The sequence below is a fragment of the Panthera leo genome, chromosome A1 (assembly GCF_018350215.1).
Source record: "Panthera leo isolate Ple1 chromosome A1, P.leo_Ple1_pat1.1, whole genome shotgun sequence".
Lineage (NCBI taxonomy): Eukaryota > Metazoa > Chordata > Mammalia > Carnivora > Felidae > Panthera > Panthera leo.
In genome coordinates this window covers 140,289,377-140,306,064 of record NC_056679.1, presented here as the reverse complement: position 1 = coordinate 140,306,064, position 16,688 = coordinate 140,289,377, and the positions used below count along the sequence as shown (strand labels likewise).

General features: G+C 41.0%; 1 protein-coding gene across 1 annotated transcript in view; it reads right to left on the bottom strand.

Annotated features, from left to right (window-relative positions):
* The window catches only part of SV2C (synaptic vesicle glycoprotein 2C), a 160,914-nt gene that overhangs the window by 17,896 nt on the left and 126,330 nt on the right, over positions 1–16,688 (bottom strand). The window contains exons 4-11 of the mRNA XM_042941399.1: positions 16,238–16,371; positions 15,679–15,768; positions 13,042–13,152; positions 12,503–12,591; positions 8,587–8,745; positions 5,614–5,747; positions 3,931–4,134; positions 3,306–3,465 (exon numbers count right to left, since the gene is read on the bottom strand). Coding sequence (XP_042797333.1) covers positions 3,306–3,465; positions 3,931–4,134; positions 5,614–5,747; positions 8,587–8,745; positions 12,503–12,591; positions 13,042–13,152; positions 15,679–15,768; positions 16,238–16,371 — 1,081 coding nt within the window. The remainder of the gene's footprint in view (positions 1–3,305; positions 3,466–3,930; positions 4,135–5,613; positions 5,748–8,586; positions 8,746–12,502; positions 12,592–13,041; positions 13,153–15,678; positions 15,769–16,237; positions 16,372–16,688) is intronic.

Sequence of the window (16,688 nt, the reverse complement as noted above, 5' to 3'; positions counted from 1 at the left end):
TAGATGCTGTCAGAATTGAGTTAAGTCGTAGGACATATAGCGGTTGTTTGCTATGAATTGTAGAAAATTAAGAAAGCCCCCCATACCTGGTGTTCAGAAGTAAAATGTGGCATGCAGAGGGGAAAAACAGAGGTCTTCTTAACAAAAAGTGCTTGTAGGTACTTCCTGTTTCATGTTTTAGGCACAAAAAAGTGCTATTTTTTGTAAGTGTGTCTAATTCCGATTTTTAATTTCCTTGCCTCTTTGGGAAATAATTTGGGTAACTTACGAAAAACACAAACTCAATAAAAGAGGAAGAAAAGAGGGCAAATCAGAATGAGAAGGAACGAAGTACTAGCTGGACCATGCAGATTTAGAAGAGATGGGCCCCCTTACTGCATAAGAGAGAGTGAAATGTGAAGAATTACCAATTTTTATCACAGGAAATGAAGGAACAGAGCAGCTGCTTACGAGGGGTTCCAGAGCTCCCTGCATACTGGGGGGTGAACTGTGCACAGAGGGAAAAGTACACTGTAAAGGGTGGTGTCCTGTCCTCATTGGTGTTTCACAGTAAAGGCAAACATAACCCCTAGGAAAAGCCAAAGGTATAGAACATTAAAAGAAAAGCCACCATGTGCTTGACAAATGTGGTTTTCAAGTGTTAAGTAACTGCCATATAGCACTTAGACTATACCTTCCATTATGTTCCCCAGATAGAATCATTTGGACTGGGATTTTGATAGGGAATCACTGTTAAATGGCTTCAAAAGTTACTTTTCGAGCTTGGGACCTGGAATCAGAGCGTCCTATTGTGATCATGAAGGGCAGATTCTAGAAACTGGGCAGGGAATTGGCAGTGCTTACGTTCCAATATGAAATATCACAGGCTCTAGTCAGAATTCTTGTCAAGATGTACTCTTCTGCCTTCTTGGGGAGAAGAGGCCATAGGATGCTTGCACGCAAAACTGTTGGCGTTTTCCTATGACAGATGAGCCAGAGAGCCATGGAGACCTCTTTGTGTGACCCACAGGAACAGAGATGGGCAGAGATGGAAGAGACAGTTTTAGCTGGAAACAGAGTTGGGAGTACTAGCTCCTTCACCAGGGCCCTGGCAGTGCTGGAGGGCCAGTTATCTCTCGATCACTGAACACACTGACTTGCTGCACAGTATCTAATTACATCTGTATAAGAGCTGGAGAGTGTCCTCCAGCAAAGGTGTGGCTGAGGTGTAAACACACCTTTCGGACATCCAAGTTGCTGCCCCAGCTGCTGTGCTCTCAAATCCATCCCCACGTTCTGCTGTTCCAATAACCGAGCATGTCCGGAGTGCTACTGCAGGCTGGTTCTCGGGACACACAGGACTTGTTGGAAGCTGACGTCCCCCCCCCGCCCCCTTCAACAGCCTTGCCAAACCTTCCTGAGACTGCTGGAGGTCTGGGGCAGTCCACCCAAATATCCTTCCTCGGTCCTTTGCTGGGGCTCAGGCTTCGGGGCAACTCTCCCAGACTTCACTTCCCTCTCTGTTCTCTCTTACACAGGCATGTCCCCTAATAAAATTTGTGCATGTTTCTGTTCTTGCTTTAGTTGATGTTTAACATTTTCAACAACAGAATTAGAGCTGGCCTATGTTTCTCATGGGGGGGATCTGCCAAATTCATGGGTTTTCTTGAAGCCAGATTTTGCCATAGAGGAGTACCATCCCTTATGGTAGATGGATTAGCACCTGAGTCATCTAAAAGAGTATCAAACTCTTAAGTGCATAACAAAAAGGCATCTGACAATGCCATAGCCTTGCTTTAACATTAAGGGGTTAATTTTATTTTATTTTGAGAGAGAGCGAGAGTGTGAGCACACACTTGAGGGAGAGGGAGAGGGAGAGGGAGAGGGAGAGGGAGAGGGAGAGGGAGAGGGAGAGGGAGAGGGAGGGAGAGAGATCCCAAGCAGGCTCTATGCCCAGTGTGGACTCCAATGTGGGGTTTGATCCCACGACCCTGGATCATGACTTGAGCCGAAATCAAGAGTCAGATGCTCAACTGACTGAGCCACCCAGGCACCCCAGGGTGTTATTTTAAATGTATAGTTTAATCTACCTCTGGGCCCTGTTTGCAAGATGAAGGGTTGATAAAAGAATACTCAATTAATACTGCAGAGTCTTAATGAGTCCTAATCTCTCTCTCTCTCTTTTGGCAGCACCCTCATCCTAAGGCCTTTGGCATTTGCCCCAGGAGCTCACTCACAAACGAGAATCAATGTTTGTTGAATGAATGAAGGAGATGCTTTATGTGGAGTACGTGGTTCCTTTCAGAGCCTAAATATTCAATAGGAGGTTACTTAGAATAATATTTGATTAGACATCCATGAGAGTTTGAGATGTTCTTCGGGAGATGGGTATATACTTCCGCTAGTGTTCTATACGCTCAGTGATAGATGTTCATGAAGAAGAAATCTAAGCTAGAGAGTCTGGACAGGCAGAGAATGTACCCCATTGGGGCCAGTAAACAAAAGGAGGGACTCGGGATCAGTTGAAAATTCTTACGCCAAATGTCTGCATAGTCCTAGAAAAATCCCTTCTCCACTTTGGAGTCCAGAGACTACTGACCCTATCCTCCAGCAGAAAGGGCTTCTGTGGTGACAAAGTATACATGAAATTAAAAAAGGCAGAGGCCATTTGTCTTTGCTCATGTCAAATGGAAAAACAGGGTTTCTATTCTTTCAGTTTTTCAACTGCTATAGCTCTACCCCCAAACTCTACCTTTTAGCCCCTTCTCTGATAAAGGTGTAGTCTTTTTATCTCCACTTTGGGTCTGATGCATACTTTTCTTCTAATAGCAATCTGTGTTGTTGCTGTTGTTGTTGTAACTGGAATGTGGTGGGCTTCCCTCCAACAGACCAGGAAGGTCAAAAGATATGGTCTAGAGACTTCTGCGTGGTTGCTTAATACAGAGCTCATGTAGACACTTGCAAAGGAAGGTAAGGACCCTCTCAGGACTGATTAGCAACTCAAAATGTGGGTCAAAATGTGGGTTAAATCCTGCCCCTCACTGCTTCATTAAAGGTTCCTCCTATTGTTAGCCACCAAACTAAGTCATAGACACAATTAAATCCCTTCACCGGTTTCACTGCCTTATTATTTCTTCCACTAGCAACTATATTCCCCTACATTTTCTTTTTAAGAAATAGGAGTGAAAACTACAACCTCATAAACCAGATACTATTTTTGGATTTTCACTTCCTTTGGGAAATGACAGTTTGGCTTATATTCTATGACTTTTCAGTGGTCCCATGAAGCTCAGAGCACCTCTTCCTAGAGGCCCATTTTAACATACCTCCGGTCTGTGGGGTACAGTTCCACAGTGACCACATCAAGAGAGTTCCAGGCCGAGATGGTCAATCCATTATACAGACACAGCACGCCTACCATCATGGATTCACTGCTGCCCAACCAAAGGAAGAAACAGCTGATCCCTGAAAGCACCATAGAACCACCTGCCAATGAAGAACACAAAAGGCTGGAATGTTTCTCATCATCTTAGTAGACCAAGAACCTTGGGTCTTTGACATCTCTCAGCAAAAGTGAATCCCAAGGGGAAGGTGTAGGCTTGACTTCATAAAGCTCAGGTACAGGTATGTTCACCTGTATTAAAAGTTTGCCTCTTTAACAGCCTTCTAAACACAGCAAGCATGAAATGCACATCATCAATTACTCAGCTACTTAAGTGGAAAAATATACATTAGTCACACATAATTAGTTTTTCAGGCTGTTAACTCATGGAAGCTGCTCAAATAAAACGTAATTAGACATAATTTCTAGTCTTAATGAAAGGTCTTAAGGGATTTCTCCTCATCTCTGTGGGATGCAAATCCCTAAGAGGATAGGGAGGACAGTGGGAAACGGGCTCCCTGTGGATTGCAGGGGCAGCTCCTTTATTTTACATGAAACCAAGCACATACCCAGCATCGTTAAGCGCCCAATTCTGTCCATCAGGAGAGCAGACACGATGTTCCCTGGCAACACTGCCAGTGTCCCCAGGAAGTTGACAAAGTAAATCCAGTAGGCACTATAGTCATCATCAAAGGTAATCTGGCATCCCGTCTTGTTGTGAAAAAACAAGCAGTTGTGAAATTCGCTATCAATGAATTTATATGGCTCAAAATCTGTGGACACAAAGACAATTTATCAAGCTCTTTACAGTTCCACACCAGTATAAAAAAGCCTGTCAAGAATTCAGGAAAGAGTCATGGTATTGTAAACTCCTTGAGGGCTTCAAGGTCTGGCCAAAGCACAGGGACTGGTCTAGAACGTCACATTACAAAGTAGCCTGAATGAAGGATATGTTTGTCGAATAAAGGAATAAATTAAAGAATCCACTTATTTTCTGATTTCTTATGGTTGGCCATTGCTAATTATGTTACTTGCTTCTTTATAATGTTACTTCGTTCTAATTATCATGTTATATAAGGACTATCATTACATTACTAATAGCTTCCCTACTACAATTACAAAAACAATTTGTTTCAGAATGTGCATGAATCAGTCTTGTCGTTGCTATTTTATGGGCTCTGAGGCAAAGAAAAGGAACGGGACTTTTGTCGGGCTCCTTAGGCTGAATTTGTAACTTGAGGTCAAAGTGGAGGAACATACAAAGGAACAAGAGTTCCTTACTGGAACCTTGTTGGAAGGTCACTGCTGAATTTTTTTTTTTCCTTGAACTTGGATCTGTTCAAGGAGCGGGTGCAGAGGGGTGGCTTCTGCTAAGAGACAGTGGGAATCAAAACTGTTGCTGTCCTTGCTCATCAAGATCTGCCTAAAAAGCTGGTCTTCCGAGGTTGATCGGGTTAGAAGACAGTGACAGCACTCTTTACAAAATCCCGAAGGCACCTGATTCCACTCTGATCTGGAGCCGGGCAGCATTGGCTCCTGTCTGAGCACCAAGAAGGCAGGGCTGCCGAGAGCGGAGCGCTTTACTCCCGCCAGTGTGGGGCTGTTATTTTGGACTCATAGGACAGATGGACCAGAGTGTAGGAGTGGGAAAGCATGAGCTTTGCACTCAGATAAAACTGGTTCCAAATGTTAACTGTCACTAGGTCTAAGAAGGCAGCCAAATTACTTAATTTTGCCAAGTTTCCACTATCATCTCAACAAATGAGATAATGAACATCTAATGATAGTGAGTAGGAACCAGCATACAGTAGGTGCTCTATCAGTGTTTCCACCTCCCCCTCCTATTTGTCCTGGAGAGTTTTCCAGACTCCATTACATGGATTGCATTAAAAAGCTATCTGATTAAGCATGGCCATATGCGGTCCGTTTCTGTTAACTGAAGTTCAGGCATGATCACTTAAGCGGACATCAGAATATGAAACCAGGATTATCAAAACAAACAAACTACAGGTTAATTCTTCTCTTCAAAATTGCTCAAAGGATTTTTTTCAACTTTGAACTTCAGCAAATCCAACGGCATTAAATCTGACGGGAGACAAATAATGTAAGCTTAACCTGATTAAGGAAATTCATTCCTTTACACTTTAACATCTACTTTCCCCATAAGCCTCTGCCCACACAGGGGTATCACGTTTCTGCCAAGAATTGGGCCATTTGAAGAGGCCCTAGGCAGGGCTAAGTAGCACACCTACCTGTGTTATCAAAAACAGTGTCAATAAATGTGCAGTTCTTGAAGTAGGTGTTGACTGAAGTCACATCCTTAAAGGTGCACTCCTTAAAAACTGAATCTTTGAAAGTTACGGATTTGAACTTGATCCCTAGAAATCTGCCCAACACACACAAAAAATTCTTATCAATGGTTATGTCCATCAGGGTTCAAAGTGAAGTCAAATGGGTTGAGAGATCTGATGCCCCATTTATAAACTCTCCAAAAAGGACACTGGCCTTTGAATTTTCTAGGCTCTTAGCTTTCCCACCTTTTCCTCATACAGCCTGTCCTTCGGCTATCTCATTGCTCACCAATATGATTTTCCACCAGAAGAGATGGCTTTCAAGATAACTTCATTAAGCCTTTGCAATGTTGGCATAAGATTTTGTGGAGTATCCTATTGACGGTACAGTGTTTGGAGTTTGCCTGTGGCTACTGATTCCTTATTTTTCAATCCTATCCTTTCGTTCCTGCTCATATGCCTTTATTCAAAAATTCTCTCTTTTGGGGTTAAAGGCTCTAACTTGAGAATGTGCTCTCATGCTCACTTTTAATGAAAGTCTGTTTGCCAAGCTAAAAACTCAAGACTTATTCATTCTAGTGTAGGGATTTTCAGTGATTCTGAAGAGAGGACATAATAATTCTACTTCATTTATGTGAGGGATGATTGACTCAAGGCTCAAGAAACTCATAAGTTACACTCATTTCCATGAATATTTTTCTTCTCACAGGTATTCCTTGAGCCAAGCAGACTGACTAGAGAGCTCTGCTCATTTTTGAAAACTTGTAGATGTTTCTGGGTGCTGCTGTGGGCAGGGATTATAGGTGGTGAACAGGATTAATAGTTATGATGATCCTAACATCTTAGATGTCCGTGTTGGTCAGGACCTCTAAGAGACATAGATTGATAGTTATCAACGTGTCTTGGTAAGTTATTAAGAGACCATGAATGTATACTTAGCCAGTCACTGAGAAGAAAATGCTGGTTCAACTGTAGAAGAAGTTATTATACCAAATACCACTCCTATTAGGAACAGAAAGGGTCTGAGCTGCCCAGGCAAGGAAGCTGACTGACTTAAGATCTATATATTCTTTAGTACTTTCAAAATTGTTCTCACCTTAATGCCTGATTGCATTCATCAGCTCAAAGTGCACTGTGGCCTAACAGATCGCCATCTTAAAAAGTAATCTTATATGAACCTCTACTCCAGGGGTCTGGAGTAAAACCATCTAAACTGTAAATTTTTCCATTAAAGAAGGGTAAGTAATGACACATAGTAAGAATATTATCAATTTTCTGAAATAGAACTGAATTTAGAAAGGGGAAGCAATTTTTTAGGTTTTTTTTTTATGAGTGGATAATATATACATAGGGTACACAAGGTACAAAGATCAAAACATCAAAAAAGGATATAATAAGTCTTTCCCCACCCATTCCCAAGCCACCCAGTTCTTTTGCCCAGAGATAACCAGTGTAGCACAGGTTCTCGTGTGCTCTTCCAGGTTCTGTATATGGACTGCCAGCAGACAAGACAAGTTATTCTACACTTTTTGCTTTGTTTCATGATAGTCTACACCCCGGAGGTTATTCCATACCAGTACCATGGCACGGAAAAGAGTTGCCATTTTATGATACTGAATAGGAAAGCTATTTGGAAAAAATGAGTTAGCTGGTGGTATTTCACTTTTCCTAAAGGACAAACAAATAAATATTCTATCATCTTCTAAAATAAATATGTATGTTCTACAAGGATTTTAATACTATTAAACTTACTAATCGCTCTATGGCTAATGTAAAACATTTCTTAGTGATGACTGAATAGTTGGCTTAGAACTTCAACAAATATCATTTAAAATATGTCAGAGACACAAACGTATTAGACATTCTTAACAGAGTAACAATACTTTAAAAAATAAATGAAGTAAATTTTTACCCTCAATTAGAGAGCACTTGACTCTAAGGTTTTGGTGGAAAAACCAGTGCAGACTTGGGCTGGTATTTTATGTGGGAGAGTGAAGGTGATCCTACAGGGCTTGGCTAAGGATTAGGCCCCTCATGGAATTGCCAATTTAAACAATTATCTCCTAATTCATAATTCTCCCTTTCATTATACAGACCGTAAACATCCTATGGAATTCTTTCTTTTCCTTCCAAACTAGTTATGCCCTGGAGGACCTTGTTCAGTTTTTTAAAATTTTTACTTTTACTTTTACCACTTCTGCATTTGGGACAACTTCCTAAGAATGATGTTAACCAACAGGAGCTCATACCGGCAATTATTGGCTCAGACAACGACTGATGGAAACAATGACCTTGTCTGTATCTTTCCCTCCCTGAAAGAATGGACCAGAGCCACCTTCCTGAGCCAGTTCTCTCCCCTTATCAAGATGCATTCCAGATTCCATCTTCAAAAATGTCCTTTGCTAACTTATTCCATATTTTCAAAACCCTTAACTTTGGGAAACGATTCCTGTTCTCTGAGAGTCTTCCTGATACAATTTAATGCCAATTATTGATTTGGCATAGGGAGAAGGAAGGGGTTCTGAAAAGTGGTCCCCTTTTTCAGGGATAGGAGACAGGCATCAAATGACACTTGACATTTCTTCTCTGGATTAAATTACACTATAACCCATATTATTTTCTCACACTCTACGCTCTTCTCTTCCGTAACTTATTTTTGTTGCTTTCCAGGGTCTCTGTAAATTTTCTTTTTGTACCAGTCGATTCCCCTAAATAAATGTAAAGCAGCTGTTTCAGAAATAGTTTTAAGTAAAATACTTATATACATGTACCGTATCTTTAAAGCCCATTTGGAAGTTTTTAAGTTCAATTTGAAAACGACTAAGTACAAACTAAAACAAACAAACTGTGCATGCTTTAGTGCAGTGAAGGCCAATGAGAAATACATTTAGAAAGTTACATTTAGAAAGTTAAGTTATTTCAAAGTTTCTGGACCTGCCATTGTCGTATTCCGCTCCAATATGCAACTCATTTGCTATTGTCAAGTTAACAGTGAAATTTGAAAATTTTTCTCTCTCTATCTTTTCGATTGGCAACACATTCGACTGCAGATGTTTAATGACATCAGGGAACCAAACAGATAATCCATAGTATCTGCAACGACAAAAACAAGAGTGAGTTTGTAAAGGTGCCAGCATACCAGTGGCAATGACTGCCTCCCTGACATTTTCAGAGAGGTGGTGGTTCCTGGAGAAGCACTTCTGACTGTGACTGTCTCCCTGTAACATTAGGAATCATTAAACGGTAATCTGTATTGCCCCCTCCTCGCCATGGTGAAATCTGCAAAAATCAAACTAGAGAGACGACTTGACCTAGGGAACCTGAGATGTATAATTTCTGCACTCTTCCTTTGGAAAGGAACATGCAGCCTATATCAACCACATGGCATCCTGATGCTGAAGTTTTTCTCATCACCCCAGGCTTCAATGAGCAACCTTGTCTCCCAGTCTGCTTGTACTAACTCCTAGGATCCAAAATGTGAGTACCCTTAAAGAATGACCTCCTTACTAATGGGGAATATTTCTTGGTTTCTACACTACTGTGATCCTGCTAGTCTGAGGGCAGAGAACCATTTCTCAAGTGATTTGAGGCTGGGAAAAGGGACATGCAGGTTATTTCCCTCTAATGTATTATGCCTTACCTTCTAATGTATTATGCTAGCATATGACAACTAAGTCATGCGGCTGGGTTCTTCAGTACAACAGCTACTAACCGCATGTGGGTACTGAGCAGTTGAAATGTGGCGAGTGCAATTGCTGGGTCATAGGGTAGTTCTATTTTAACTTCTTGAGGAAACTTCACACTGTTTTCGAGAGTGGCTGCACCAGTTTGCACTCCCACCAACAGTGTAGGAAGATTCCCCCTTCTCCACATCCTTACCCTTGTTTCTTGTGTCGTTGATTTTAGCCCTTTTGACAGGTGTGAAATGGTATCTCATTGTAGTTTTGATTTGTATTTCCCTGATGATCAGTTATGGTACCTCTTCATGTGTCTGTTGGCCATATCTATATCTTCTTTAGAAAAATGTCTATGATCCAGCAAATTCACTACTAGGTATTTACCCACAGAATACAAAACTACTAATTCAAAGGGATACATGCAGCCTGATATTTATAGCAGCACTATCAACACACAAATTATGGAAGTAGCCCAAGTCCATTGACTGATGAATGGATTAAGAAGCCACACACACACACACACACACACACACACACACACTAAAACATTACTCAGCCTTAAAAAAAGAATGAAATCTTGCCATTTGCAATGTCGTGGATAGAGCTAAAGAGTATTATGATAAGTAAAATAAGTCAGTCAGACAAAGAAAGATACCATATGACTCCCCTCATATGTGAAATTTAAGAAACAAAACACAGGAATAAAGGAAAAAAAAAGAGGCAAACCAAGAAAAAGACTCATAACTGTAGAGAACAAACTGACGGTTACCAGAGGGGAGGTGGATGGGGGGATATGGGAAATGGGTTATGGGGATTAAGGAGGGCACTTGGCGAGATGAGCACCAGGTGTTTTACAGAAGTGTTGAATCATTATATTGTACACCTGAGACTAACACTATACTGTGTGTTAACTAACTGGAATTTGAAATAAAAACTTAAAAAAATAAAACAAAACAAGACATGTGGCTAGATCGAATGAGATGTGCTATACGTGCAAAATACCAAATTTGGAGACTTATGAAAAAAAGAACTTAAAATTAAGTCATTAATCATTTTTATATTGATTGCACATTGAAATTACACTATTTGGGGCATAATGAATTAAATAAAGTATAACAATTAATTTCACCTGTTTCCTTTTATTTTTCTTTAGTGTGGCTGCTAGAAAATTTAAAACGACACATGTGACTTGCATTTCATTGCTGTTGGACAGTGCTGCTCTAAGATGGTGGTTCCCAAAGAAGGGTCTGAGGACCAGGAGCAGGCATCAGCATCGCCTGAAAACTTGTTGCAAACGCAAACTCTCAGGGGTCATGCAGACTGACTGCATCAGAAACTCTGGACAGGGAGCCCTCTAGGTGATTCTTCTGATGCACACTTACCTAAGCCTGAGTGTGCAGGCAAATTAGTGAATTTGCGAATGATGAGAGTACCCGCCTGGTGGTTACTCAGGTTAAATGGGATGCCAAGGACCTAGCACATAGTGAGTGCTCAAAAGACTAGTTTTTATCATCATCGCTGTCATTAGGATTTCTCAAACATCTCTGCCTTGGGATTCCAGAGATTCCAAGCCCTTCTCTTCTTAGACCATGAATTAATTACTTAGTAAATCTAATGATTTAGAGCGGTGGCCACTAAATCAGAAATGACTCATGGATGCACCATCTATCACAATGCTTTTTACTCATATACACGGGACAAAAATCTTTAAAAATGGCAACAGTGACGGAAGCACACTACCCTGGAACATACATCATCAGTGACGTGGAGGAATTTCAGCCAATATTTTATTTATTCAGTAAACATTTACTGAACATCCACTAAATGCTAGGCACTATTTGACATTTCAGGGGTATTATAGGGGAACCATAAAGTTTAAAATGTGGTCAGTCATAAGTAACAAAATATAAACAAACCCGATATTACCATGTAAATCTCCACATTAAGAGTAGAACTTTCGACAGGCTTATTTTTGTACCTAGCCAAGTGTTTACCACATAGTAGAACAAAATACCTGTTACTTTTCAGCCTTCTCTGCCTTCATAGATTAATATGCCTTTTAGAACTTGAGTGGGAGTAACTTTACATATTCTGAACCAACCCTCCTAACTTGGAAATAAGGAAATAAAACTTGGGAGTGTCTTCAGGTCACAGAGCAGGATGAGATATTAGGTCTCCTGATCCACACTTCCCTCCTCTCTCCCTTTACCATACACCATGGCACTGCAAAAGATTGGTTATTTTGCAGTTTACTGTTTTAAGTCAGGGATGTTTAGAGATAGAACCTGGGGCATACATGTCGGGCTCCCCTAGGCACTAAGAGCCTATTGACCTAAAAGTGTAGGGCATTCTCTAACTGCCTCTTTTAAACAATAAACTAGGCAAAATAGAGTTGGACACAAATATTCTGAAACTATTAGCAAACAAAATTCTGGAATTTTCTTCCTACCTCCTCTTTTCTTAGAACACATATATGGTGGTTTTACTCATTTAGCAACTATTTATTGAGTGCTTACTATGTACCAGGGGGATATGGCAGTGAACAAAACAGCTTAAAAATCCCTGTTCTCCCAGAGCTTCCAGAGAGAGGGAGATGAGCTTTATTCTGTGCAGAATGAAGATACTTTTTGTATATTAGAAATGGAAGGTGCTTGGGGTGGGAGGGATAATAAGGCTGAGAAGGGGGTAGGAGGTACTGAGGGGCTGCAATTAAGATAAGTGCTTAGGGAAGGTGACCCTGAGAAGGTGACCTCTGAGCAAAGTCCCAAAAGAGGCGAGAAAATGAGCTGGACGGTATGTGGGGGCAGTGCCAAGGCAGTTCCCTAAGATGAGAGCAGTTCTGGCATGTTCGAGGAAAAGCAAAGAGACCAGTGCGGCTGGTGCCGAGCAAATGAGGAGAGAAGGGTGGAGAAGCCATGGGGAGCAAATCACCCACGGTCTCGTCGGGCTTTTCAAGCACTACTGGTTTTGCCACCCAGCTTTAGGACAAATAAAGGTAAGTCGTTTATAAAAACTATAATTGTCAGCAAATCTAAACTGGAAAAAAAAAACAAACAAAACTTTCCTAGCACATTAACAGCATCAAACAGTATAAGAAAGGAAAGCAGTGTGACTGGGAGTTATAGGGTGGAAATGTACAGATTTCACTCACGAAGAATTTAAATATTACTTACCCAAAGGACAGGGTGAACCAAACAATTGTAAGCTTTATTGTATTATCCCTGACTGGGTAGTTGAAACATCTCATGAAAGTCAACCAAATCTGTGAAATACGCAAGAGTTAGTTTTCTTTCACAGTTAGCCAGCCAACCCACTCCCCAACCCCCTCCACCAGTTACAAAAACACTGAGTTTTCTTTCAACCAGATTCATTCCAACTTAAAATGTAAAACCTGAAGGCTGTAGGGAAGCAAATACTGCAAGTTTCACCTTTTAGCTTCCTGCAGGCCAGTGGGCAAAGTAACCCAAGACCTCAGGGCACCCCATCCCAGCCAAGACTCCTTGCCTAGCACTTTTCCTTCCCAAAGATGGAATGTCTTGGCTAGCCTGCTTATCCCATGGGGATCCTTTTACCTGGCGCTAGTGCGGGAATTAGGTGACCTGGGCAGAAGTGGGCACAGCCCTACTCATGGAACTAGTGCAATCAATCCTGCTTCTGACCAACCTCAAATGCAACAGGTTGGGCAGCAAGTCAGGGCACACTTTTTACTTACTCCGTAGAGTTCTGTCCGGATCCGAACAAAACACCTCCGGTACCATGTTCCTGTGTCACTCTCAATTTCAATCAGTTCATCTATTTGTTTTGGGGTTTTGATTCTGTTTACCTGTAAAGAGTGACACAGGGTAAGTGCTGAGTTCTCTTCTCTGAAGGCTTATAATTTGTTTTGAAAGAAGCAAAACCCAACTCCCACAGAAAGTATATAATCACTCCATTCATATATGAGACTATTGGCACAAGTATACAGATCCCAACACCACCTAAAAGAAGCGAATGAAAGGGAGTACCATAGAGTAAAGGGGAAGAACAAGTAGCAATGGAATAATATGAAACCAAAATACCCTTCTTTGAATCTTAACCACAAAGGCACACATTAGCAGATAAAACATTCAGGGAGATTAGCTTCTGGATTAAGAATTATTTTGCTTGGAAGAGTCCAGGCCAGATGGCTTTCCAGGGGAATTCTACCAAACATTTAAGGAAGAGTTAACACCTATTCTCTTGAAGCTGTTCCAAAAAATAGAAATGGAAGGAAAACTCCTAAGCTCTTTCTATGAAGCCAGCATTACCTTGATTCCAAAACCAGACAGAGACCCCATGAAAAAGGAGAACTATAGACCAATTTCCCTGATGAACATGGATGCAAAAATCCTCAACAAGGTATTAGCCAACCGGATCCAACAGTACATTAAAAAGTTATTCACCACGACCAAGTGGGATTTATACCTGGGATGCAGGGCTGGTTCAATATTCACAAAATAATTAATGTGATTCATCACATCAATAAAAGAAAGGACAAGAACCATATAATCCTCTCAATAGATGCAGAGAAAGCATTGGACAAAATACAGCATCCTGTCTTGATAAAAACCCTCATGAAAGTAGGGATAGAAGGAACATACCTCGAGATCATAAAAGCCATATATGAATGACTCAATGCTAATACCATACTCCATGGGGAAAAACAGAGAGCTTTCCCCCTAAGGTCAGGAATGAGACAGGGATGTCCACTCTCGTCACTGTTATTCAATATAGTATTGGAAGTCTTAGCCTCTGCAATCAGACAACATAAAGAAATAAAAGGCATTCAAATCAGCCAGGAGGAGGTCAAACTTTCACTCTTCACAGATGACATGATACTCTATATGGAAAACCCAAAAGATTCCACTAAAAAACTGCTAGAATTGATTCATGAATTCAGCAAAGTTGCAGGATATAAAATCAACGCACAGAAATCGGTTGCATTCCTATACACCAACAATGAAGCAACAGAAAGAGAAATCAGGGAATCGATCCCATTTACAATTGCACCAAAAACCGTAACTCAGGAATAAATCTAACCAAAGAGTTGAAAAATCTATACACTGAAAACTATAGAAAGCTTATGAAAGAAGTTGAAAAAAGACACCAAAAAAATGGAAAAAGATTCCATGCCCCTGGATAGGAAGAACAAATATTGTTAAAATGTCAATACTGCCCACAGCAATCTACATATTCAATGCAATCCCTATCAAAATAACACCATCATTCTTCACAGAGCTAGAACAAATAATCCTAAAATTTGTCTGAAACCAGAAAAGACACTGAATAGCCAAAGCGATCTTGAAAAAGAAAACCAAAGCAGGAGGCATCACAATCCCGGACTTCAAGCTCTACTACAAAGCAGTAATCATCAAGACAGTATGGTACTGGCACAAGAACAGACACTCAGATCAATGGAACAGAATAGAGAACCCATAAATGGACCCACAAACGTATGACCAACTAATCTCTGACAAAGCAGGAAAGAATATCCAATGGAATAAAGACAGTCTCTTCAGCAAGTGGTACTGGGAAAACTGGACAGCGACATGCAGAAGAATGAATCTGGACCACTTCCTTATACCATACACAAAAATAAACTCAAAATTGGTGAAAGACCTATATGTAAGACAGGAAGCCATCAAAAGACCTATTGTTGACATCATTTATAAGACACTGAAGATCTTATTTACGTTCACCTCATGTCTTATGATATGTCTGCCTAAACCTCTTTCAGATAAAACATTATTAGTCAAATTGTATATGACTGCATATGTAAAAAGATTTAAAAACCATAGTTCCTTCAAAAAATTCTATGCATCCAATTTTCAGTAATTAAAAAAATTTTTTTAGTTTATTTTTGAGAGAGAGAGAGAGAGAGAGAGAGAGAGAGAGAGAGAGAGAGAGAGACAGTGTGAGCAGGGGAGGGGTGGAGAGAGAGGAAGGCACAGAATCTGAAGCAGGTTGCAGGCTCCAAGCTGTCAGTACACAGCCCGATGCGGGCTCGAACCCACAAACCGTGAGATCATGACCTGAGCCGAAGTTGGCACTTAACCAACTGACCCACCCAGGTGCCCCTAATTTTTAATAATTTAGACCAGCATTCCCCATTGAGAATAAATTTTGTAACTAGACGATGGAAAAGCATTCCATGCAGAGTGAACAGTACTCACAAGGGCAGTAAGCGCAACACGTCTCAGTGAAACAGAAATATGAGGAATTCAAAGATAAGCGTAGCTGGTGCAGAGAGAGAAAAATCCACAATCTGGCCTTTTCAGGAAAGGTTTCCTGGCCCCTGGCGTAGAGGATTCTCTGAGAAGCAAGTACTCACCGAGAATACTTTCTCAGGCTGACCCCGCGCTCTCATGTTTGTATCATGAATTAACTTCAGAATCATCCAAGCTTCATCATGTTTTCCAACCTAAGAAATGCAAATAGACAGTGAGGTGCGAAAAGATGAAACACTTATGCTCCCTGATTTTCCCATAACCATCTTGTGTTGTCAGATCAAATTGGGTGTAACTGTGCAAATGGGATATCCCACTGGATATCCTTAAGGACATTAGCAGTTCAGTGGATGGGTGGACCTGTAACTATAAATAGCATCTTTGGCTGCTAAAATTTCATGTATAAAAAAATAAGACATCTTCTCTTCACTAAGTGAAAAGTTACTTGCTTCGGGAGGAACATTAGTGCTTTCTGGCCACGAGAAAGCTTTTTCACACAATGATCCTTTAAAAGCATATCCCCATGAAGCCAACCCCTCCATGGTTCCATAGCAGCAAGGGAAAACATACCTCCTAAAGAGGTAGACACACTTTCCTAGAATTCGCAAGGAACTCTTTCCAACATATGTAGCTTCCTTGAATATTTGTAGTTATAGGTGTTACCTCTAACAAGAACCGTGGGCTTTCAGGCATGAATGTGAGGGCCACCACTGAGGAGACACAGGGGAGCGCACAGACTATCACGAACACACGCCAACTATGAAACTGGTAGGCTGATCCCATGCTGAAGCTCCATCCTGGAAAAGGAAGAAGAGAAGAGTGAAGGACAGTGACCCTCAGACTGCCTTCTGGGAAAGCGAGGACCCCGCCATCATCGTGGGTGTCCACACTGCAAATTTATTAATCAAGTCTTAATAGAGAAGAACGACCCAACGTGGGGATTAGCCACAGTGACCAGCTCAAGTACACAACCACTGATAGGAGTGGTGAAAGAAAAACCAAAGGGGTCAGGGCTTAAGTATGGGGATGCATGTGTGCTTCTGTACAACCAAATTCCAAAGGCCATGATGAATTTGGAATGCTTTTTTCCAACAGACCACTGTGATGGGCATTT